Below are 26,568 nucleotides of genomic sequence, written 5' to 3'. Positions count from 1 at the left end.
CGGTGCCAGATTTCTTCAGCCCAACCAGCTCCTGACACCGACAGCAAGAGCGGGCCGCCCCCAGAAAGCAGTCAAATCCGGGGTGCAGCTGCAGGACACAGCTGCTCTATGGCACAGCTGGACTGTGCTGGGGATAGGACTGCACCGAGGGTAGGGACAAGGAACAGCGAGAGGTCGTCTGTAGGGTTTCTAAAGAGATTTACTCCCCAGAGCACCAAGGACAGAAACACAAAGACGCAAAAGCGTACATCAACTTATGCACGGGGGGACGTCCCAAGGGAGGATACGATCTTTAACCAATTGGGAGAAATTGAGGGTGGAACACAAGGCGGGGAATACAGTGTTTAAACCAATAGGGGGCTGCAGGGGAGGAGAATAACTTAAACAAACCAATGGGATTTTGAAGAATACAAGATTGATAGGGAAGTTTCTAGAGAAAGGAGCAGGCTTGGGGAAGGATTGGCATTCAATGGGAGGAGGAACAGGGAACAAAAGGGCAGGTCTTTGGGGAGATGGACAGCTAGGGCAAAGGACAGCTAGGGTAAAACCAGCAACACGGGGGGAAAGGAACAATCCATTAGTAATAAAATATGCTAGAACAGTACAGAATAGGAAAGATTATACAACTGACTACTAAAACTGCATTACAGTCAAAAACACATACTGCCACACTCATGGGCTTAAAGAAAAACAGTTTAGTAAGGAAAGAAAAAGCTCTACACACAAGCAAAGCAAAACTGAGGATTAGTTCAGTGCTTTCCATGGGCAGGCAGGTGTTGAACCATCTCCAACAGAGCAGGGCCCCAGCACATGTAACAGTGACTTGGGAAGACAAACATCCCGCTCTTCCTCCTTCTTCCCCCCCCTACCCCCCCTTTATATCCTGAGCATGATGTCAGATGGTCTGGAATGTCCCTTTGGTCAGTTTGGGTCACCTGTCCTGGCTGTGTCTCCTCCCATGCATCCCCAGCTTCCTGTCCAGCATACAAAAAACATTTTCTGTATTATCAAACCTGTGTTCAGCACAAATACAAAACACAGCCCCACACTAGCTACTGTGAAGAAAATTAACTCTACTCCAGCCCAAACCAGCACAGTTTTGAAATAATTTATTTGGAAAATCCAAATAAAGCACATGTACCACTGGCATGAAAGCCAGCTCATGGATGTAAGGCAGCTGGAAATTTCTGCTGTAAGCAAGCGTCATACTTCATTTACAAATAAGAACACGTCTCACTGGAGATCTTATTTCAACATGTTTCTGATAACAATATTGGAACAGGCTGTAGACTTACAAGAAGACTTAGCCACCACTGAAAAATAGATTCAAAGTAAACTGTTTGCACTGTACATGTTTTGCACCTGTCTAGACCCCAGCCAGTTGAAACTTTTTTATGGATATCAGTGGGTCTTGTGTTAAAAATATGCTCTGCACTTACTGCCATATTTTCTAATTTCTTGGGTGCTTTATAGTCATGTCCAATAGTGTGATATTTAAAGTGGAAAAAAATGTTTAAGGTATTCTTATTTTGACCCATTAGTAATATCTATAATTCTGTCATTTCAAGATTATACAGACCAAACATTTCCAGAGGAGAGACTTCCCTGTATTTTTGCTTTATAATTCTGAAATTTACTTATATGATCATTTTGGAGGATGCTAAGAAGCTTGCTTAAAAGTGCTGGGCCTGTAGAACATGTGTATATTTTAGATACTTTCTATTCCCCTGCCTTTCCCTTTACCTCCCTATAGAGCTAGCAGAGTTATCCAGTATTTGCATTATAGTCACAACTGTCATAAGTGTTTAGAAACAAACTGTAACACATTATAATGAATCGGCCTTGTCCACCATGTTCTATAAAAGTAAATTTTGTATGTTTTTAAATGTAACTCCAAATACTCATTTTCTGCTGAAATAGCCCTGCTTAGATGACAAGTATATAAGTGCAAAACCATAGGAGAAGTAAAATCCAGAATTCCCCTAACACTGCTATGTCATACTCAACCCATTAAAAATTGGCGAAACGGGCCAAGAATTATTGACAAACCATCCTTCCTGGTGTTAGCATGGATCCTCTGTTTTCAACTCAGAAGCCTACTCTTTCATTTTAGTTTCAAAAAAAAACAAAACTTAGGAAATGGGGAAAGGCTTGAAGCTGAATCAAGATCTTCAAATCTCCTGACAGGAGATTATCTCCACATTCACATTAAGGAATTGTAGATTCTTAGAAGTGTAATGACTAAGGATGTTTAATTTGCTGTTAGCAGTACCAGGAGTACATGTGCATGTTCCATATGACTGCAGTCAGAAAAAGAAGACCATCAGAATTCAAACTGTTATCCAGATTAAATTCTTTTTACTTTTCATTTGAGTCAACTTCCAGATTTTCCATCAAAATGCAAGGTTCATTGCACTTTCTCAATGCTAGACCTGAATAGCTTTATCATAACCAACCTCATTAATTCAGCAGGAGCAACTTCTCCCAAAGCATGATATTTCTATGGAAACCTGGAGAAAGTTCCTCCTCCTGCCTTAGATGTGCTTTTCTGAAGCACTGAATGAACTGGTGATTTCTAGGGCACAGTAACAATAAGAACAAATGTAACATTGCAAAGATGCAAACCACATGAAGAGTGACTGAGCATGATCCAGACTGCAAGCCTGACATTAGTATGTGAAGCTGAAATAGTTTCCCCATTACCGTGTCTTAAGAGAATGAAATTAAACAATAAGGACTTTGGTTGGTTCCTGATTTTCTATACTGCGAAGTAGATCATAAGTCCTTAGCAAATGAGCTACAACAATTGCCAGCCTTCTGTAATAAATCAACATTTAATTACCAGTTTGACAGGTCATAGAAGTTTAAAAAGAAGTTGGCAAATTGAGAACAAGAAGGTTTATCAAGCTACCCTTATTTTCTCTGCTGTTTAACCCAATCCTAAACAAAGTTGCATGTCAAGGTTTTATAAACAGCTGGCTAAATTATCATGCACTGAACAACTTAAAAAAGCAATGTAGAGATAAATTATTTCAGTAAAAGTATTATTTAAAGTTTTTTACTTCTACCAGTATTCCTGTCAGTAAGGGTATTTGATTTCCATTTACATGCTTTGGAATCTGAGATGAGGCTTTATTATGTTTTTTTCATCAAACCAAAACAACATTAGTTACACCATCAAATTTTCAGAAAGGTTTTGTTTAAAAATCCATTTCCAGATGGTCTCTGTGATATGAAGGCAATCATGCATGAAACAACAGATTTCCTATGGTAAATATGTTTATTTACTTATTTATTTACTGTGGATTTTTAGGACAGATGCAAAGTTGTCATTATTTTATAGTGTATTTTACTGTTGAAGTCGCTTTGTATCAGTGGTGAACAAGTAGAATATAAGGAATAAAATCATCATGTTCACATTTTTAGTAGGTCAGAAAATAAATGTATCTCAAACTGTATCTTTCAAAGGGATATTTTAGGGAATTTGGGAAAACACAGTAAGTCCTCAATAGAATAAATTGCATATTCAAATTACTTAGCTTTTTATTTACTAATTTTTATATCAAATCCCTTGTGGTAATTATATTAAAAATAGTTTTATTTTAGATCATAATTTAGGTTTTTGGGTTTTGTTTTCCTCGTTTCTCGCTAGAACAATGATAGTTCTGTAAAATGCTAATTTTTAAAAGTAGTATCCATTCACAGAGGCATTTCTTGACATGCTGGCCTTTCAAGGATTACAGCAGAGCAACTAGTTCTGGTAACTTTTCTGTAACGTGGGCATGTTCTGTAAAACTAGTGTGTTCTATAAAATTAGTGTTTAGAATAAAACACTAAAATTAATTTTTTTTTTTTTTTTTTTTTTTTTTTTTTTTTTTTTTTTTTTTTTTTTTGTGAGAGGAGGGGGTTTATCAGCAGATGTCAAATAGCTAACTGAAATTATGGATCCTCTGAATGAGAATAGGTTCTCTAAGGTGGCTTGTCCCCATCAGTCCCTAACCAGAGCCCAGGCCACCAGCAGGGGTGCAGGTGTCAGCAGCTGCTCCTGTCACAGGCAGAGTGGGGTGCTCAGCAGTGTTTAACTGACAGTGTCACAAGGCCTTTAGCAAGAGTGAACTGAGTGATTTATCACAATTCAGCTTATGAGTTGCATAGTTCAATCATCTATCTTCATAAAATGCTGGTGACAGCCTCTACTGTGCATCAGAATGTTGCTAACCCAAGTATGATGCAAAGATGATATGTTTTCATGATTTATTGCCTGTGGGTCCTGTAATTGCTAATTATGCATATGACAGACCACCTAATGCATAAAATGCAGCAGAAAACCTGCAATGAAAAATTATAATAGCAGTGCAGATCAAGTTCTTATTGAAAAGAAACTTTACGGTAAGGAGGGAGATGAAATTTTCTGATTCCAAAAAAACCATATTTGCATTAGGAATTTTTAATAAAACTGCAGAAAAGGAAAAAAAAAATCTATTAGATTTTAACCTCTCTATTTTCCATTGTGGTCTCACTTCTTCTTATTTAAAAACTAATGGAATTATTAACAAGGGAGTGGACAGAAAATAAAAATTGGAAAAGACACCGTAATTAAATATAATTCATGAAGTGTCACCTTATTCCTAAGTATCATAGACAGAATAAACTATTAATTTCCTAATCTTTTCAGATCAGTCAAAATTTCTGGTAAAATTGATTTCTTCCTTTGCCTACTAGAACAAAGACAAAATAAAACAAATGTAAATACATTGGTGAAGTAAAAAGCAATAATAATAAATTACAATTGTGTGGTCAGCAAAGAGCTTAAAAAGCTTTTGAAGTGTGTGTTGGTATGGTAAGAAAACTGTTGAACTGTTAGAATCAATCATTTTTCCCCTTAACAGAATGCCTGAAGGAAAAAGAAACAAAAAAAAAACAAAATTGTAGTCTACGTACAACCTTCATACTTGAGTTAGAATCTTTGGCTTTAGTGCCTTCTTTATAAATTTTAAAGAAATGAATTCTATAAAAATTCTATAAAAACTTACCTACTCTACAAACTGCTGGTCCTTCTATTCACACAAAGATTGATGCAGATGCAGGAGTGGAGCTGCATTTCAGGGCAGAAGTTTGTTCTAACTTACTTGATGCTCAGGAGTTATTAATTTAGCTTGATTCCCTCACTGTCAGAACAGATTCAGTAATTATGAGTGGGTACAGTATATGTAACCTGAGTTGGAAGCAATATTTTCATCATGAAATCTAGTAGTAATGGTGACCAGGAAAAGTGAATGCCTCTCCATTATAAGGATTTTGATTGTTACAGGCTGGTAGGTGTGAAGGATACTGCAGCTCATCTAATCCAGCTCCATGAAAACTTGGGGTTTTCTGTATGTTGGCCTAAATTCTCATCTGATACAGATAACTGGAAGTTCAGGTCTTCAGCTGAGGCATTTTTAATTAGCTCACCATTGTGATTTCCTCATCAGTGGCATTAACCCCAGCTGAACTCCCTGTACCAAAAGGCAAAAGAGGTATTTGTTTGGCTCTTTAACTCTTATTATTTCTGAGACATATGATTTTATAGTTGTAATGATAACATGACAGTTTGAGATCTCTCAATCCCTCTGATCCTGACGAGCAGATACTTGTATCATGTGCATGTGGGTATGCATCAGTGTGTTCCTCCCATGTCAGCTTTCCCAGTGTCCTATGAATTATATTGACAGGGCAGCTCTGTTCCTGGCTCTCCTCTCTTACAGCCAGTGGATTCATTCTGCATTTCAAAGGTAGCTCCTCTAGGACCCAGCGCTGTAACTGCTTAGCTCTGATCTCGTTGCTGTGCTGAAAGATCCACTGCTGTGTGGCTGTGTTTGAAAGAACTGCCTTTTCTCTCTTACTGGGTGTGAAGTCATTCCTCATTTTCCACGAGTCTGGGGAAACTCCACTGACATTCACAGTTCATCTAATGCTATATTAAGGAGCAGAAAAATAGGGCACTGTTTATTTGAAGAATTGATGGTCTGATACCTTTTCAAAGGTGTGAGGTTGTAATTTAAACAATGTATTCCTCTTTGACAACCCCTAGTGAAAAATGCATGTGAGAAGGAATGCTGCCATATCAAACTTATAGGGAAGCAGAGGAGCTGGAGGCATTTTCAACTTTCTTCACTTCTTAGAACTTCTTTTATGCTGAAAGGCTGCTTTTATTAGATACTTTCTCATACATGAACACAGGAAATACACTCTTAAAACCTAGGACAGAGTAATGGACAGAGTCAGAGTACAGGCTATCTTGGCACTGAGATCTAGCTTGCATTTCCAACAGCAGTCTGTGAAAGGCAATATTCAGTAAAATGTAAAGCAGTCATGCAATGCTAGCATTTTAAATTGTTTTTTATGGTTTTCTTGGAAAACCACTCCCTAAGATCCAAATACTTTTTTTGTGTCTGCCTTTGAGACAGAATATATTTCATGTTTACCTGCTACTGTGCTCTTTACAAAGAAGACAGAATGTATAATAACAATATTGTCCTGTACAGACAGGACAAGAGGGCATAGCCTCAAGCTGTGCCAGGGGAGGTTCAGACTGGATGTTAGGAAGAATGTTTCCACTGAAACTCTGTTTAAACATTGGAACAGACTGCCCAGGGAGATGGTGGCGTCATCATCTCTGGAAGTGTTCAAGAAACAACTGGAAATGGTACTTAGTGCTGTGGTTTAATTGCTATGATGCTGCTCAGTCAAGGGCTGAACTCAGTGATCTTGGAGGTCTTTACCAGTTTTAGTGATTCTATTATTCTATTAAAAAAATAACTTTAGTTGAGAAAGTGGATAACTTGAAATTATCATTATTTAACACTTTATTGTTGTTCGTTAATGAGAGAAACAACTGCTCACTTTGAAAATTTAAGGAGGTTTATTAAACCTTAACAAAAATACAACAAAGGACTACATAAGGAAAAAGCTGCAGCGCTGGGAACTGCCCCTCATGGATACATGGATACCACGTGGTCGGTTCATCTTCAAGATGGATGTTCAGTCTTTTATACCCCTGGGGTTGCATCAGCCAGCCCTGGCTCTTCCCAGAGTCTGTCAGTCAGCTCTTCTGTGCCATTTATTGGTGGAGACTGCTTTCTTGTAACTTGATTGGAGATCAGGTGTTGTCATGCTGCACCCCCTAAGCACCAAGCTTTTCCATTCCCACCTGCCCCAGGTAAGGGACACATGTGCTGCCTTCTCTCTACCTGTCCCAGACAACCCCGGCTGTCTGGTGGCAACAATACAGGGGGGAAAGGGAACTATGGGGAGAACAGAGGACATCTAAACTACAGTAACATAACTATACATCACTAAAGCTTTTCTTAATATTCACACAATATTCATCCCTTAATTGCGACAGCCAATCATTTAGTTATCCATCTATAACGGCTAAGAACTTTATTGTTTATTTTTCTCTGTCAGCTTTCTGGTTTTGAAGATACACCTACTTAACACAACAGAAATAGGGATCTGGGACAGCAAATACACACAAATTATGGAGAAAATATTTTCTTCTTGGAGCAAGGAGCATCTTGGACTTCTCCCTTGCAGAGTGCTATGGCAGGGTTTTATCACTTTTTCCTTAGGGATCCTGATAGAAGAGAATAGGCTGTTTTCCTTTTGAATCAAGATCCCAATGTCCAAAGCAAATGCTTTCAACATTTTAGACCTGGCTCAGTCTTCAGTAGCAAGCAGTGCAGCACAATAGGAGTGAGCAACAGAGCAGAACAGTTCATGCTGAGACCTCAAAGTCCATGCAAAGTCATTTGCACATGAGTTGGAGTTTGGGCTTCATTTCATCTGAAGAAAATACAGCCCTCAGGCATAGAGAGTTAAACTAACACAAAAAAAGTCCGGTACGAGGGGACAAGTGCAAGATTTGCTCTATAAACACACTTCAGCAACAACTAAACCACAATTCAGTTTGCATGTAAACCTTTACCTCCACCTTTATAGGACCCTGGTTCATGCACAAAACTGTCTTCTGCTGTGCAGAGTTCTCTGCATTTGTTTTTGCCTGCAGAACTGGTCTGCAGCAAGGTTAAGTCCAGCCTCAATGTGTGACTAACAGGATTTCAACCACCCTATGGAAAGTCATTCAAATAAAATCAGTTTTCATATGTTTGGTTCTGGCAGTGGAATATTCCAGGTTAAAAAAAAAGGCTTTAAATAAAAAATTGTTTAATGTAGCTTGAGTTGAATTAAAAAGAGATCATGAAGAAACACTAATAAATTGGCTGTTGGTATTTGCTAGATAATGCCAACATTTATTAATTTCTTCTGGTGGGAGCAGTGGCTTTGATTTTCTACAGTTTATGCCTCTGGAATAGAGGCAGAGGTATGAGCAAATCCTTGTAAAAAGTGCTATATTTAATTTAGAAGAAAAAAATTGCAATGTTTCTCCTATTTGCTGTGAGGGACCTATGTACAATGAAGATAAAACTGTAAACAGAATTTTTGTATAATAGTATTAAATTACAAAAGAGGGCTGCTATGCAAACTTCCTTTCAAAAACTCTGGAGCCTAGAGCTTTCTGTATCTTCTAAGCAGGAGCATAGTGAAAGTGTTGCAGGTGCTGATTTGAAAGTATTGCCAAATGAGCAACATAAAAGCTGGTTTTGTGTACCACAAGTTAAGTGAGAAAGCTCAGTCACCTCTTCTCCCATCATATACTTCAAACTCTCAGTCATGCATTGATGACCACAAAACATGCATTGAAAAAACTGTTTGGATATCTGAGACATATTTAGTCTTCACTTTGCCAGAGTACTTTAAGATGTGCCCAGCTTTTATACCCTTGAGTAATCTCCGACTAAAAAATGTTTTTTAAATATTCTTGTTGATTCAGAGCCCAGGCTGGTAAGCTTGTCTCAAGCATTTAAAATATCAAAACAATGTTACACTTGATTTTAGCTGTTGGTCAAGCAATGTCAATTTCCTTTTAGTTCAATGGAGCTTTTTCTGCTTTTTCTGTACCTGCTTTTTTCTTACCAACAAAACCCTTTGCACTGAATTATGTTCTGTTTGCAATTTAAGTATGCTGCTTACACCAAAGTGAAAGTGTTTAAGTTGAGAACTAGTGAAAAAAATCTAGGGAAATACCACTAGTCTATGTTTCTGAATCTTCCCTGCATACTTCAGTACTGTGAAATTAAAAGTTACAGATTCACTTTTCTCCCCTGTCTGGAATATCTACTTATTTTATTTTTTTACATTGTTTAGCCAGCATGAATGTGCCAAAAATAAGGACTTTCTCTGTCATGGTTTTGTAGGCATCTGGACTCGATTAGTCCAAAGATAAGACAAAATACTGATGTTTAGTTGCTCTATTCTTTTCAAATTTAGCCCTTCAAATAATAAATATACAATAAATATAAATTGTAATGATACAAAAGGGTCTCAAATTCAGAAAGGCCTTCTCAAATAAAGTTTAACAAAGTATGACAGAATAATAGCCACAAAACAAGTATCTTACTTAAAGTTTCATAAGATGGAAAGTACTGGTTAGGTCACTTATCAAAATGTTAAGATGCTTAGTGTATAAAAATAATGATTCAGTGCAGTGTGGTATCTAGCAGATGATGATTAAAATTATTAAATGAAATTAAAGATTTATAAGTATAATGATGCTTCTAAGATGGTTTACTTCTTATAATTCACAAGGGAAAAAAGAAAACAATTTTCCAGAAAAAAAAATCTGGAGGTTTCATTTATAAATTGGGTATGTAGGAAAAGCGGAGTTAAATTGCCAGATTTGATTACAATTATTGACATTGCTTGACTCCTAATAATAGATCATATTTTGCATTAGTATGTTCCTAGTTTTAAGTAAGGAAAGTTGTTTTTATTCTAGGTGCTCTTAGATGTAGGTAAATGTCTTCAGGTCTCAATGATGATGATTGTCTGGGTATGGAGGACGATGCTGTAAGGTAATCATAGTGTGGCCAGGTGAAAGGCAGATAAAGCTAGAGGGTGATCTGCAAATAGTTTTGGGGAGTTTAGAACAGTTGTGCTAAATAATAAGTAAAACGCTAAGTTAGCATTTTTATATATATATTTTTATAATACACTAAGTTTTATTAGTGATGGTCACTCATGGATAATGCGTGACCATTGCCTGTTTCTTGGTAAAGATTTATCCAGGAACCCTTCACGGTGTTGACTGCCATTGAGCATTTGTCTTATGCAATTCCAGGGCAAAGCTTGCATTTTGAGAGCCAACATTTCCTGATGTGATATTGACTGGAATAGAAGAAGAGGGCAGTGGCAAATTTGTGTTTGATCTCTAACAGCATTCTTTCTGTAAGCTAAGCTGAAACACGTATCAATATTCTAATTTCCAATTGTATGTATTTTCATGTCTATGGCAAAATTTAACAATTTAATTTTAGTTTTTTAATGAGAATAAAGTGTGCGTGAAGAACAGAAGAGAGAGAAGAGAAAAATCCTGTGCTTGAAAAACTAAAATTGTTTCAGAAGTTGTACAAGATTCTGCAAGTGTCTAAATTTAGAATTTGTAAATGTCATTCAAGAGCAAACATTATTTTATCTGTTTTTTATTACTTTTCAGTAAGAGAACAAAAAGAAATCTTTATGAATTTGACCATTATTTGCCACATTTATGGTTCATTCCATTAAAATCACTAGTAGCCAAGCCTTTTATAAGAATATGTTTGAATATTATAAAGACTCTGCAGCATTGTAGATTTATGTATTTGTCATATTTTCTTTTTCCTGCACAGCAGTATTAACTGTGGAAACAAGAAAATTACCTGCCCTTTTCAAAATGAGTCCTATACATACAAGGCTAGAGATGCATATAAAGCTGAATTCTCATTTTTTCTTCTCTGGATAATGTTATGTTTAACTTGCAGACCAAAAACAGTATAAATTAGATATCACCAAGAGGCAAAATTGGAACATTTTTCCAACTACTCACCTTAAAAAAGAACTCTGAGCTTAAACATGAGGACAAAATTTAACATAGCTGTTTTGTTTCTGTTGGAGAACAAGGTTTTTTATCATCAAAATACCTTCAAGGACTGCATTTCACTGTTTTATATTACTGCTCATCGGGTTAGCCAAAAAATGAATAAAAATTAAAATAAAAACATATTTTCTGAATCAAAAGTCCTAAAACAAATTATATATTTAGTTAGCTTATTGAAGAAACTATCTAAAATATTATTTTTGGAGGAGCTGTGATTTTGCTTTTCCGATTTAAAATTACAATTAACTAAATACAAAAAAAGCACAGATCATGTAATTGCATCTGGTGATTATATTTTATCTTTTTCTGATTGAATATTCATGGCATATACTGCTGTATATTTGAACACAGCTGAATGTTTCAAACCAAACATTGTTGGCTTTTTTTCTTATAGTCAGAAATACTAGTGCACAGTTGTACTGAGTTGGTGAGGGATTAGCCAGGAATAACAATTACACCACTATCCTGAAAAGTGGTTCTGTCTGGCTAAAGTGAAAGCAATAAAAAACCTTTCCCTTTGCCTTCAGGCTGAGGATGAGGGCTTCATCTCCTAGTAGAATATGCAAGAAATTACAATACAAAATATTTTCTACAGCAGTGGGAACTAACAACCCATATGCAGCTGCATAGCCTTGCATTGCTCCAGTGCTTCATGGAGATAATGATGATATTCTTTCCTTGTTTTCTTCTTTACATTTAAAGTAAATTTTGGGTTACAGTCCTATATCAAAATTAATGCAGTGTTCTGTTCTGATGTGGCAGATGTTATGGTGTTAACTTCAGAAGAATTTTGCCCAGGTACATCAGCAGACTGTATAAGCTAGCACTCATTGGTAGTCACTGCATGGGTCAGTACCTTTGAAAGGAAGATTTGATCATACAAGGTTATCCATAGAAGAATTTGAAACTTTTGCTACTATAGTTTTCCCTGAGGCAAAACTCAACCAGATGTTATCTTTCTGAATTCTCTATTAAACCCCTGTACTTTTTTAGTATTCGTTAATCTAGTTCTTCTTCCATGTCTGTAATAAGCAAAACATCTGTTTCTTCTTGTTCAATCAAAGTGCCTAACTCAAGAGTCCTACTTTTTAAATAATGTCATTTAAATAGAAAACCTACAAAGAGAGAATGCATTTCATTAAGATATTTAATCTGCATATGAAACCATCTTTTCCAGAACTCAGTAGGGAATTTGTGGTGGCAGCAATATGCAATTCTTTTTTTTTTTTTTTTTCTCAACTTTCATACTAAAAAAAGAGTAAGAAGAAAAGGAATGCAAATAAATATATGTATCAGCTCAGATGAGGAAATTAAACTGCAATGAGAAGCCATCATTGTGCATTTGGGATGTAGGTCATCATAAACTTTCCAGCTAAAAATTCTTTTATTGTAAGGAGACATGATCTCCTCTTATTAATGAGTCTTGGTTTACAGAAAGATCTCAGCAAGCAAAAATAATCCTTATATAGATGAGGCTTGTAATAAAATATTACAATAGAAACAGGTCATGCAGCTATACAAATGTATGCCCTATTTTATATATACATATATATATATATGTATATAAAATACATCATATATCCCAATAATAGTTTAAGTTCCTGACACAAATCATTGTGCCATTTATAAAGGAGGGTTAACACTCCTGCTGCTAATACACATAAATTAAAAAATCAGATAAAATCAGTAGTAGGGATAAAAGATGCTTTTAGTGTTTTGACTGGGGAGCAAAATTCTGTAAAGAAAATAGTATTTGCTGAGTAGTAATGAGCAATCCTCATTAGCATTCATCAGTTAACTCTGCAGGAAAAAAATGTACCAGTAAGTTTTCTAAGCAAACATAAATTTGTACAAGAATTTTTGAGACAACTTTGAGCCAGAACAGTTGGGAATATTACTGTCATACTGCAAAGCTCCATGAGGATGGGTAATACCTTTAGCTAAGTAAACAGCCTTTATTTATGATTATTTTGTATCAATACACTGAAGAGTTCATAAAGCAGAAACAGTGTCATCTTTCAGGGACTGACAGGAATGATGCTAACTTGTAAGGGCAGATATTTTTAATTTAGTCAAAACAGCAATGCTTTTCCAATCATGCCTCTAGCAAGCAGCTTACAGACAGCAGTGTGTTCCCTTGCTAAATCTTGCTAAATGCTGTGCACACAGAGAGAGAATGCATGAAATCACTTTTGCTCTTAACCTGCAGCTCTCCTCATGCTCTCATTTCCTGATCTGCTCAGGAGAACCACCTGCTCTGCTCATCCACCTTCCCTCCACCTGCTTTTTGCCTTGAGTCATTGTAATGTTCAGTTTCTCAGCGTGCTGCTGGTGAGCTTGGGGGGTTTTCCCTTCACTGCACATGGAGACGGCACAGTACATACACAAAATACAAAAGTACAGATTAAAATAACTGACATATTTTGCATCTCATGCCATATTTAACTTAAAAAGCTTTTCTCATTAGTACTTTCAGTTCATTCTTTTATGAAGGAGCATCCTCAAGAGGTGAGGATGGTGAGCTTAGCTTTATTATATGAAATACAGTGAATTTCCAATGTCATAGCACAGTCATCTCTCTCTAGCTCCATCAGTTGTCATGGTGGGTTCTCTCACTCCCACTCCTCAACAGGGCAAGGACTGAGAATTTCATGGAGTGAGATAAAGACAGGGAGATCGTGTACCAATTACAGTCACAAGCAAAACAGACTTAGCTTGTGAAAATTAATTTAATTCATTGCCAATTAAAATAGATATAGGTAGTGAGAAGCAAAGCCAATCATTAAAACAACGCCTTTCTTCCTCCTTCTTCTTAAAGCTCAACTTCCTCAGTCAGAACTCTTCTACATCCTCTTCCTGAGCAGCACAGGAGGGGATGCAGGGGTAAGACCAGGACTCTGCCGCTCCTGCTCTCTTGAGCTGTTGCTCTGCTCTGGTGGCCAGGGCCCCTCCCTTCCCTGCTCCCGCTCTCCCTTGGAGCTGGCAGGGCCATTTCTGTCCTGTTTTCCCTCACCTCTCCCTGCCTGGGGCTGAGGGGCTTGGCTGTGCTCAGCTGTGCACCTTCTTGTCTCATATACTGCTGTGTCTTGGTTTCTGCAATGTCCCCCTTTCCAGAGAGTGTTTTAGATATACCTCCCTTTGTGATGAACAGCTCATGCCACTGCTTTTGTGCCCCGTGTTTTAATAGCCAACTCTTAATTTTTGTCCAGGAGTCTCTAGTTGTTGTTACTCAGTTCAAGATAATACTAAATACCTCGATAAAAATATAAAATAGATTTTTTTAATATTAGGTCATCTCAGGCTGGAAAATTGGGTTTTAAGTATGTTCTAATAAGCTTCAGTTGTAGTAGCACATGCTGTAATAAATTTGGTTTTGAAGTCCATAAATAATTGGGTATTTTTCTTTCTTCGTTTATTATCAGTAAAGAATAATTTTATCTATGTTATAATTATATGTTTTTCAGTTTCTTCTTTTTCAGGAGTAATGAAAATAGAGAAAAAGCTTACAAACAAAGAAAAATTCCCTCATATTTGGTATATTAGGTCTTTCTTCTGTTCTTACTTTAGATTGAATAAACTTACAAGCTTCAGTAGTAACATTTCTTACTGATACATTTTCAAGGGGCTTCTGCCACTTTTATTCATACTAATGAATTTTCTGAGAATATGAGAACAGCCCCCTATTTTATTTCACAACTTGATCTCATATTTTAAACAAAGATGCAAAAACACTAGGGGAAAAAATATTCATCCGATGTTTGGGTATATCTCTTTGCTGTGATTATTGTTCTTTGTTCATGGAAGGTAACATTCTTTTAAATATTTTGAGAAGTTATGTTGCATTATACTTCTGCTGACATTTTGCTTTCCACTTAGTTTTAGAAACAGCTTATTACATTGCATTGTGCTTCATTTTGGCAAATGACATTTTGCTAAGGTGACTTTATCTAGGTGGAGAAAATATTGCTTGTAAGAGATGCCAAAACTTGCAGTTTGCTTTTACTACAGCATTTGCTAGTCGTTTGCTGACCCAGCATAACCTGTCTGCACGGAAATGAGTAGAACAAACCAGCACCCTTTGGCAGTTCTCAATGTGCCAGGCAAGCTGGCTTTCTGCCAGCTGCTGCAGACAACATTAGAAGTATGCAACTTCTGTAGGTCTTAAAAGATCTGAATGAATGGACAATTCAATCTCCTTTACTGCTGCCAGTATTTGGAGGATGGTGCTCCCGTAAGATTGTGGGGTTTTCAGACATTTGCTGGTTTTGAAGTTCCTCTGTGATAGTATCTTCCTCTGTCTTCCTCTTCTCTGAGTAGCCCTACATCCCAATTAGCTGTGAATTCACTACCTACATGAGCCTTTTCCCCTCCTATTTTTACTTTCCTTTTTCTTGGAAATATCTGTAACAATATCTGCCTAACATGAGCATAATGTGCCCTTTGGCACTCTTACTCACTATAGTTAATGGATGAATCAATATCTTTTCCTTCTGAGCTTAATCATAGAATCAATTAAGACATATTCTTTATTAGTAAAATGCAGAATATGGCCTTTTGATAGGAAAGGTGAGTGATAACATCTGTAGTTAGATTCTGTTATGCCTGTGAGCCTGGACACTTCAGTAGTTCCAAGACTTGTATTTATGATATAATGTGGATTTCTTTGTAATTGTCACCTTAATAACAATACCTCATTATCCCACTAAAATGATTTCATTTCTGCAGTAACCTTTATTAAACCTTATATAATGAGCCTGTGAAAAAGACACACAAAACACTTAGAGATAGTTAATATTGGAGTAAGTAAAATGTTGCAATGTTTTTTTTGTTCTTCATAGGCTCTGGTCTTAATGATGGGCAGTGGCATGAAGTTCGATTCCTGGCTAAGGAAAATTTTGCTGTCCTCACCATTGATGGCGATGAAGCTTCAGCTGTTCGAACTAACAGTCCTCTACAAGTCAAGACGGGAGAAAAATATTTCTTTGGAGGTAAAAAAATATCAAATACATTCCTAAAGTGCGGTTGTCTTTTAATGTATATAACAGGTGAAATTGAGTTCAGGATGTAATTCATTTGTGTGTATCTTATTATGAGGTAAAGGCCTAGGTGTACAATACTAAACTTAATTTCACTTCCAATCTAACTTGGAATGATTTCTCAGATCTCTGAACATTTCAGAGAAAGGACACTCGGTAGTTTAAACAAAAGGCATCAAGTGGAGAAATAAATTTTTTAAGTTTGACATCCTGAAGAGAAAAAAAGAGAAATCATTGTTCAGGAGAGGCCCTGATATTTTTGCTGGTTTTTAAGCTCTAACATGACTGTGGATAGTTGAGAAGCTCTCATAGGTTGAAGCCTTAGACTGTTCAGTATTTTTGTTTGTTGACAGTCCATACGCTAAAAAAGGAATGACTTTGATATTTATTGTGGTTGGTTTTCTGTGTTAGCATTATGAAAATCAAAAAAGACCATCAGAACTCTTTGAGTTTTTTAAACTGACATTTAAATTTCTATATTAAAAAGTGTCTTTGTGTGTTAAAAATATTTTTGATCCAAAAAAAATGCAGGTTGCACTTTTGAAGTGTGCCACACATTTGAGGTGGAACACGAATTTTTCAGACAGAGAACATAAATTTTAAAAGCAGAATTTATCAGTGTTAAGAATTGATTTCTTTAAAACTTACAAGGTGCATGTCTAATAAAAATAAAATAAAAATGTGATACTATAAATAGTCATAACATTACCCAAGGAATGGAAAATTTAGTGTTACATGAAGTACTCTAAATAGAAAGGGAAAACAGTAATTTCAAGGTTGTTTGCATTTCATTGTTATCAAATTAAAGGTCTGTCACAAGAGTTAAACTTCCTGTTGCTGTAACATGCCTATTTTCCAATATCCATAATTCAGCTAATGCTCTGTTTTAGCCTATTGCCTCAAATAACAGTTCTAGTATAGCCAGTTTCCACATGATAAAGTGTGAAAAATATTTTGTTGTCAAAACATAATATGTTCAATTTGTCAGAACAATCTGTGACATTCTAATTAAATGAAGTTATTAAGCACACATAGGAGACAATAAGAAAAGCTGTATATAATGCATCAAGTGTTAAATTCTGTAAATTTTGATAGGTAAAATCCCCAGATCACTATTACCTTTCTGGAGAGAGATTGACTGATTTCTTCTGAAATGTCTTTTATCTCTGTTTCTCTGTCTTTGAGGGACAGATTGACAAGTTTCTCCAGGTAGCTTTTATGTCCTTTCTTGGTCAAAAGGCAGGTTGATTTGTTGTAATTTCAGTTGACTATGAAATTTGCTTGATTTGTCATTGCTGACCTGCACTTTATAATTCCACTATTCTTCCATAAAAAACAAGTGTGCATGCAGATATTGTTCTAGTGGGATATGGAAGTCAATCATGAAATCCCTGAAGTCTCATTCCCACATCTGTTCATGCAAATACATGGTCCTGTTACACAAACTATGGGGTGTTTGTTTTTCCTTAGTATCTTTTGTCCTCTGAAAGGTCTTCTAAAGTTATGTCAAAAGAACAGTGGTGTCCTAACCTTCATGTCCCAAGTTTATTTCAAAATCTGCATTTTCAACACTTTCCTCACTCACATAAACTCAGAAGCTGTGAATCTGAGGAAGCTTAACTTATAGAACCCATTTATAATATTATGGTCCCACATGAATATTTCGATATAAATCTATGTTATGTATTTATGTATATATAAATAATATATTAAAGAATGCAACTTAAAGACAGCCTTTTGGAGGCATGTTAGACACCTAATCTTTATATTCATGACCTGCACCTTATAAGGCAAAGGTATTTTTGTTCTGTTCCCTCCAAATGCACATGTGCCTCCTTACTTGTCTTTAGAAACACTCAAAGTCATGGCTTTAAGCAAACAACATTTGCAAGAGGATGTAGAGAAGGAGAATAATGAAGAATCTCAAACATTTGGGCCAGGTGGTAATCAAAGATATTCTCATTAATTTCCTTCGGAATAAGTACAGATAAGAAAGCATCAAACACTTTGCTGCAAATACACATAGTTGTTTAGGAAGTGATAGCTCCTTGAATTCAGAAGGCAGTAGCCATCTGCACAATGCTAGATGGCTGGCAGAAATAATTATCAATTCTTTTATGATGTTTTCATTGTGAAAAATCAATCTAGATTTCTTTGCTAAAGAATTGAATATGATAATTACAGATACACTGTTAAACCTTTGTATTATGAAATATAAACATATATAATAGATGCAAAAGATAAATGATGAGATTTAAAGATAGCAGTGTTATGATATTCATCCAATCCCACTGCTATATTTCTTGACCTTTCAAAATACTCAGTCCATTGAATTTGTGTTTGGAGAGGTTGTACAGCATTTCTAGCATGCTCTGAGCACTCTTTGATGGCCTACTTCATCTTTGAAGGAGCTACTATATGTTGGCATGTGTTTTGTTCTCCGAAGTTTCCCTTTCTCTGATTCCAAAATAAGTGAGCCTCTTCATTTTCCTGTTTCCTGATGTCAATACAACAAATGTATACTATAGGCAAAGTTACTATCTTTGCTGAAGAAAAGATTTAGAAGTTGCATTTCAGCACTGCAGTACAATATTTTCTCAAAAATGCTTGTCATTGACCAGCACAGCCAAATTTTTACAACACATGTAGTAACATTTGAATAAAGGAGATGTGGAAATCAGAATATTTTGTGACTTCTGCTTGTAGAATTAACTTTTCTAGTTTTGAAAAACTAGAAAATTACTTAGTACATTTACTAGTAAGTAAATTATAGGAGTATTATTCATTTCACTGTCAGAGAATATTATGTTCAGTACTGTTGAAATCATTTTTCCCCTTGCTTTGTGCCTCTTCGGTGCTATCTCCCAGGAATACTGAGATCCTCCCAAAGGACAGACAGTAGTGACATTTTATTCAAGCCTAAAGACTAAGGGGAGGTTGTGTAAGATGAGCCATTTCTGTAGATTGTGGGAGGGTGGGTGCTAATTGCCTATGACCCTTCTGTATAACTTATTTTCTGCCCACTGGTTTTATTTTCCTTCTTTTTCTTCTCTTGAATTTTTCTTTTTGGAAAAACGTGAATTTCCCTTCCCTACTAAGCTCTAGAGAATGATGTTTCTTTGTTGTTTCCAATTATCTGCATAAAACAAAGAAACAGAACAGAGTAAGTGAATCACAGAGTGAAAATGAGTCCATTAACCTCATTTGCACTGTTGGAGATAAAGGGCTTTTGTGAAGCATCCTAAGCTTTCACCAAACCACCTAATAGCTGCCTGATGTCCATAGGAAATATTTGATTAGAGACATAATTTTAACTTGTTTCTATGGCATTTCTTTTTAATTGTGTCTACTTTTCCTCTCCCTTTCACTGGCTGAAGGATGGGAGAGTTTTTAGTATGAGTGCTAAATTTTCATTGAGATCAAAGGTATGCTGTGAGCATCAGTCAATCCACTCTGTGCTGCTTTTTCTGACAAGCAAAGATGAAGGGAATATGCAGTAAGTTTCCTATGGGACACCAGTCTGAGGTGTATAGAAAGTCCTCCCTTTCTCTGCAAAACACATGAAGTCTTGTTCCTGGAGTAGAATTTGTTTTGAAAAATTGTGCTGGTCTAGAAGTCCATAAAATCAGAGGTGATGGAAGGAGGAGGGAATTTTGGAAGAAAAATTACCTTCCTCTATTTCAAATTTCCTGGACTCTTCTATGAACATTCTCTTCTTAAAGATCTTTTGTGGTGTGTCTAAATTTTTCATTGTTACCCATTGTTATAATTGTGTGGATTGTTTTCATTAACAGCCATTACAGTCATGGCCACAGTTCCTGGGTAGTGTCACTGGCATTTGAAAAGCATCTGAAGTATCATAAATGCAATTATTATCAGATAGGAAGGGGTCACTTTGTTGGTTTTTTTTTTTTTTTTTTTTTTGAGTGAGGGGGCATGTTTCTCTGACTCAAATTCAAATTTGTTCAGCAAAACCAAAGCTGAGCTTTTAGGTGTCAACAACAAATAAATGCAACCCAGCTAATGGCAATTCATGTTATCTGTTACCTAAAAAATAAAGAAGTCCCAGCTGACTTCATTCCTGCAAGTCTGAAAGTTCTCGCATATAAATAAGTAACAGTGTTTGGTTGAATTTCTATTTTTGCCGATCTTTTCTGCAGATTTTTTGTATGTCAGGGCTTCGGTTTTGCTGCCCATTTGTTGCTTGTGGTGGTTTGGGTTTTCTTTTACATGTATGACCGCAAGACAGGATGCTCAAATTTGCATTTCTTGTGGAGTCTTGAGTGTGTTTTGAAATCTTTCTTCTCATGATCATAACACTACTGTAAACTCAAATAGAAATCCATGAGGAGAACACAGAGGAAATTCCAAGTAACTCAGGGTATAATGTGATTTTTGTGTGACTTCAACATTCATCTTCCGGTATTCTCCCAAGTCAGACCTACGAAATAATGGTAAACACATGAAATGGAAATAAAAGACTTGGAATAGGTCGTATATTTTAACAGCCCTCATACCTTGGATTGTTAAATCTGGAATGCTTATAAGTCAATACACGAGCAAAGAATGCAGATATGCTTAATTTATAAACATGAGCAAAGAAAGGAAGTGCTTGTAGCAAGTAAAAGAAAAAAAATTAGATGGCAGGCAATTATAAACCTCTCTCTGGTATTTAGTACCTGATTGAAATTCTTTATTATTTCATCATCTCACTTGTACTATAAATGAGCGAAACACAACTGAGTTCACATTCCCTTTATACAACTGACAGAACTGAAGGGAGTCGATCATCATTTCCCATTAACTCTTTGAGATTTATGCTTTTTTCATCATTTTATGTTTTTGTCTATTTCATTCAGATATTTTGAAGGTTAGAAAAATGAGGCCAAGTAAAATAATAGTGACTTTCTGTGACTAATTTTTCAGTAATGTCAGTGATGTCAATATGCCAATCCACCAACACATTTTATACAACAGTACAAGCAGAAATACTGGAGATAGATTGATGTCCTGAAGAAAAACAGGTGCAGGCAGAAAGCTGGTACAATGTGCAAGCAAATAAAAGATAAAAAGCATGGTAATGGCAGTTTAGGAATGTACGTATGGGGACATGAGTCTTGCTGGAATAACTTCAGCTTTTGAGTAAAAGTCTATTAAATATGAGCAATGTCTATCCACTGAAATATAAATGGATGAAGTCTTGAAAAGTGCTATCCTTGTTACAACATAAATCTCTTGTTAAGCTGAAGATTTTAGCTGCAGAATATATATCTAGAAGTTTCTCAAAAAATAAAGCATAGGAACTTAATCTCTTTTACTTCATTTTCTTCGAAGCACTAAAGCAAATGTTTGTGTGCAGCAGGAAAGAGAACATCAAAATTTTCAATACATTTTCTTTACTCTTACTGTCATTTAAAACCAAGAAAGAACAAAGAATGAGGAAGAATATATACCATAGACAGTAAACCTGCATGGACAGGGAAAGGACTAAATTGACTTTATGGAACTCTATTGTCTCTAACTCTGTGAATATATTGTTTCCTTTTTCACTAGGTATAGTCATCGTACTGTTCCCTGAGTCTTAGTCTGAAGCAAATAGTTCCAGTCTCTAAATATATTCCAGAAAATAAAAATAAAAATTGGGGAAATTCCCTATCTAATACAGATCTTGACTCCAAACAGAAAGGAAAATGCTTGTAAAAATTATCCACACCACTTCTAAAGGAAACAGTTTTGGAGAAGGAAATTTCTGTTGAGGACCCAGAAGAAAGGTATTGGAGGCACACTCAAAAGTGAAAATCATAGCTGTATTCTATATGGCCCTCCTTTATTTGCTTTATTAGGTCAAGCCAACAAGGTTTTTGGTACCAGTAAGTGAAAAAAATACTGGTAGAAGGGGAAGGGCAGGCACTTCAAGAAGCAGTGAAAGTTGGTAGGAATGTTAACCAGTACTAATCACGAGTCAGTTGTGATTAGAGCTCTATGGTTTTAGAACACTTAAAACAATGTAGTCTGTTGATGGCATTAGGAATCACAAGTATGACTGTATAAGGGTCTTCAATTGTGATGTGAAAAATAAACACATATGCTGTGGGGGAATAAAATGTAAGAAAATAAAAATAGTGCAGAAGGCAATCTCACCCCTGAGGAGTTGCAGCTGTACTAATCACCAAAGATTAGGAACAGGCCTGCCCTCATCAGGCCACAGCTGTGTCCAGTGAGGATGAGTGCTGTAAAAGAGTGGGTTAGCTGGTGGAGAAGAGAGTTGGAGTTTGTTGGCTATGCTGTGAAGAAGAAGGAGTTAAGGAGATGCCCATGAGAAATCACCAAGAAGGTATGAGAGCTTTGCGATCAGATGACAGCAATATGCTTTTCTGTTATGTAAAAATAATCATACTTCTAAGTAGTGGAGAATGCTAATTAATGCTGGAATAACACTTCCACATAGTTTAACTATTTCTCAAGGGTGTCCTGGCTAGGTTTATGCATGTGCTTATTGTCCACAGCCACAATTCAACAAACCTACACAGGAAAAAAAAATAGAAATGAGAAAAGGTAAATTCCTGGTGCCATCAATAAACCATACTGTTTTCAGAGGTTTTTCTTTCTTTGGGGAGTGACCTACAGATGCACCTCAGTGGATTCTCCATAGCAAAATCTGTGATATTCCTCTTTAAAATCATAGGATCATAGAATCACAGAATGGCTTGGATTGGAAGGGAAGATCAATGCAGTTCCAACCCCTTTGTCCTGGGTATGTGGTATGTTCCACTAGCCCAGATTGCTGAGAACCCCATCCAGCCTGGTCTTAAACACTTCCAGGGGCAGGGCATCCACAACTTTTCTGGACAAGCTGTTGTAGTGTCTCACCACCCTCGCAGTGAGGAAATTCTTCCTAATATCTGATCTGAACCTCCTCTCTTTCAGTTTGAAGCCATTTCTCCTCTTTCTTATAAAGGATCCCTCTCTGTATTCCTTGTATCCCCCCTTCAGGTACTGTAAAGCCAAAATTAGTCCACCTGTAAGCCTTCTATTTCCAGGCTGAAAAATCCAGTGCTCTCAGCCTTTCCTCATGCAAGAGGTGGTCAATGCCTCTGATCACCTTGGTGACCTCCCTTTTTTCTCCCACAACCTCTAAACATAATGCAAATTTTCAGTCACATTTCAATGTTTTAAGTATGTAAATGAGCACCTGTTAATATTGTAAACAACTTTAGGCAAAAAGTTCCCGTAACGCCACTGATTCTGGTGAAATTCACACAACTGACTCACTTTTCAGAGAAATCTACTTATCTAGATGATTGTGAACGTTAATAACTTTTAAAGTCTGATTTAATGAGTCATGAATGCATAACAGGAGAAAAAAAAAACAAATATCACCAAATGTAGTGTTTCTGAAAGTGGGAGACAAAACAAAAATATGTTATTTAGCAAAAGGCCTGCCTGACTCATATGGTCTGAGAGGAGAATGGTTCTCGGTGCTGATTGTAAATTCTGTCACATATATGAAACCTGATTGGAGCTCCAATTATAATTACTATCTGCTGCTTCTACTATATAAGCAAGCTGCAGGTAGCCCTTTGTGTCTAGGGCTGCCAATTAAATCCTTGCATGCCTGCAGTCCCAGGTTGTTATCACCTTCTAGTGAAGACAACAAATCTCATCATATAAAAGTGGCAGTCTACAGCTCTAACAAGAACACTTATTAGTGATGCTTTTGTAAATCATGAAGCAGATTTTGAAGGCTTATATCTTCCAAAGAAAAAACTTTATTGAATCTCACAGTCAGTGGTGTAGAGCTGATTTATCTGCATAAATTGGCAAAATGGGACTGTGAAGCTGAAAGAGAAGGTTTAAAGACTTTTTTTTTTTCACTTACCAGCTAAACACTGAACTTACCTGTATAGTACTTTGCAGCAGGAAATACCAAGTTAGAGATGCACAAATCTTCAGTGTGGATTGCTGCTGGAAAGTGGCTTACTTCCCAGTTTGCATTAAATTACCTTATAAGTGTCAAAGTATGCCTGATTTGAGTTTAATTTGGGGTAGAGAAGATTTGATAATGCAGTACTGAATATTTAATATTGATGATATCTTTAGGGGGGAATTGGTGGTTAACCAGTAAATTGCTAGACTATTTTGTGTTATTACATCCTGATAAAGACATTATCATTCAGTTTATTCACTGAATGGCCACAATCCTTTGACTTTTTTTTTTTTTTTTTGGGAGGGGCATGTTGGGTTTTTTCCTTAAGATAGAGCAATTTCTCTGAGATAGAATTAGTATAAATAATAACCGTGAAGCTGTTAAAAACATCCTGTGTTTATGAATGAAGAAAAGAAATATGAGACTTTTGAGAAATGATGGCCATTGTCAAGGTTATATTGCAAACTGGAGGAAGAAGAAGCTAGATTTGTTTCCATGGCAATAAAGAATACCCTTAGTCTCTTTGAGTTCATTGCCTATCATACAAAATGCATGCATAACTCTACTGAGAGTCCTGAGAAGTGATTTTACAGGCTTTCTGACTCTGGGGTGAGACCTGCATGCTTATCATTTGATCTAGTCCAACAAACCCAAGTGAGATTAGAGGCTGTGGCTAGTAATATGCAATGACTGAAAATCCGTTGGTAAGCAAACTTCTATTTATCAATAAAAACACATCAAATAGTGGTGCTGTGTGTAACAGTGTGCATGATATTTTTGTATTTGTGTAGGAAGTATTTTGCTTTATTCTCTAACAGCAAAAATACTCTCTAGAGGGCACTAAGGATATTTACTTGTGAATCTTTTTTCCAAGTAGATGATGAAAAAAGAAGAAAGTTCTAGTGGTGCTTGAAAATGCTTCATCTACTCTTCATACCTAAGTTTTATTTTTCTTACTGACCAGGCTTCCTGAAAATCTTTCCATACGTACTTGACGTTTGTAGTCAGCTTTTTGAAAACCAATTTTTATATTTGGCTCTGTAAGTTTGGATATTTCTGTGGAGCTTCAGAGTAAATGGTTTTTTTCATAATTACTTAAGCCTTTTGTGGTTTCACTTGCATCATAATAAAATGGAGTAGAATTTTGGAATAAGATGTTCAGATCCCATATTCCCATGATTTTCATTCATGGGAACAGGTTGCACAGTTGACCCTCTTGCATTTTTTTTATACTGTCTTATTTATACTCATTGTCTTTGCAATTTGTGTTCTCCATTGACTAGATAAGAGCTTTTCCATGTCTTCTTTTTTTCTGATTGCACATGCACTATTGCCTCTTATTAAGAACTTGGTGAGGTAGAGGGGAAAACACAACTGTGAAGGAAGAGTGTTTTGTTATTTGAATGTCTAAAAATCATGGAGTGAGTAAACAGTACTCATGCTGATAATGACTCAGTTATTCTGTAGATGCTTGATGAAAAATCTTGAGATAGCACAAAGATAGAATACTGCATATCTCAATGCATGTTGAAGAAAGGTCACTGAGGAATTATACAACTGGAATAATAAATGAAGCTTAAATCTTTCTGAGAATAGTGGGGCTCTTTTTTGTCAGTTATATATTCCTATTTCATTTTAAAAGAGATTTTATTATATTTATGATTTCAACAAAAGTCAAATAGGACAGGTCTTTATAAATGCAGTGAGTGATCTTTTCAAGAATCCTACAAATATTAGCAAAAAGATTATAGTCATATCTCATGTTAGCGGCCAGAAATATAAAAATATCAAATCCACCTATCATTTGGTAAAATGGAATTCTTGTTTAGTCAAAAATTGCTTTTGATATGTGCCATCAGTCACTAGGATGGTTCTACAAAATGACACAACCACATGTGCACTCATTAAAAATGTATTCAACAGAACTAATTTTATTTAGTGCTTCAGCATTTTGAAGTTCAAACAAAGATGCGAAATCCATTGCTGGTACAGTTCACCTGCAGGAAAAAATTTCTGAATGTCATACAAGCACATAAAATTTGATGAGTTTTGTATTTGTCTCTGTTCCATACTTGAACCTGTAGTAGACAAGTATTTAGGAGATTATGCCATGTGCAAGTTCTTTTTAGCTTTTCACTGATGACTTTCAGAGTTATACTCAGGCACTGTAGCTGACACTCAAAAAATTGATTTGGCTTGCATACATGCTTCATATAATTAATATTGTGGCATCTGAATGACCCAATAATTTAAAATTAATAAAGGCAGATCTTCAAAAGTCACATTTGACTGAGAAAGCAGAAAAATACTGCAACCAAGGATCTCCATGGAAATTTTGCAGTAAAACTTTGCTTAATTGGGTCAAAGAAGTTTGCCATGATTCTAATATCTTCTGAAAGTATTCATTATAACTGTGCTATTGCAAATGTATTAGCAGTTAGTGTAGATTACATTCTATTTGAGAAAGACTGACTAATGAATGTATTCTCAGCACGTCATTACAGCGAGGCAGCTATCCCAGTCATTGTATTTCTCCTTTCAGATTTGTTTTCAGAGTCAAGAACAAATGTGTGCACACTCTGATGGAA

The 26,568-nt window shown here is 36.1% G+C and overlaps 1 protein-coding gene across 1 annotated transcript in view; it reads left to right on the top strand.

The window, feature by feature from the left end:
* Window positions 1-26,568, top strand: part of CNTNAP2 (contactin associated protein 2) — a 1,031,572-nt gene that overhangs the window by 552,263 nt on the left and 452,741 nt on the right. Inside the window, exon 9 of the mRNA XM_071429755.1 lies at window positions 15,856-16,005. Coding sequence (XP_071285856.1) covers window positions 15,856-16,005 — 150 coding nt within the window. The remainder of the gene's footprint in view (window positions 1-15,855; window positions 16,006-26,568) is intronic.

Source organism: Agelaius tricolor, unplaced genomic scaffold (genome assembly GCF_023055355.1).
Source record: "Agelaius tricolor isolate 1412-34295 unplaced genomic scaffold, bAgeTri1.0.p SCAF_6, whole genome shotgun sequence".
Lineage (NCBI taxonomy): Eukaryota > Metazoa > Chordata > Aves > Passeriformes > Icteridae > Agelaius > Agelaius tricolor.
This window is presented reverse-complemented; position numbering and strand designations above follow the sequence as displayed.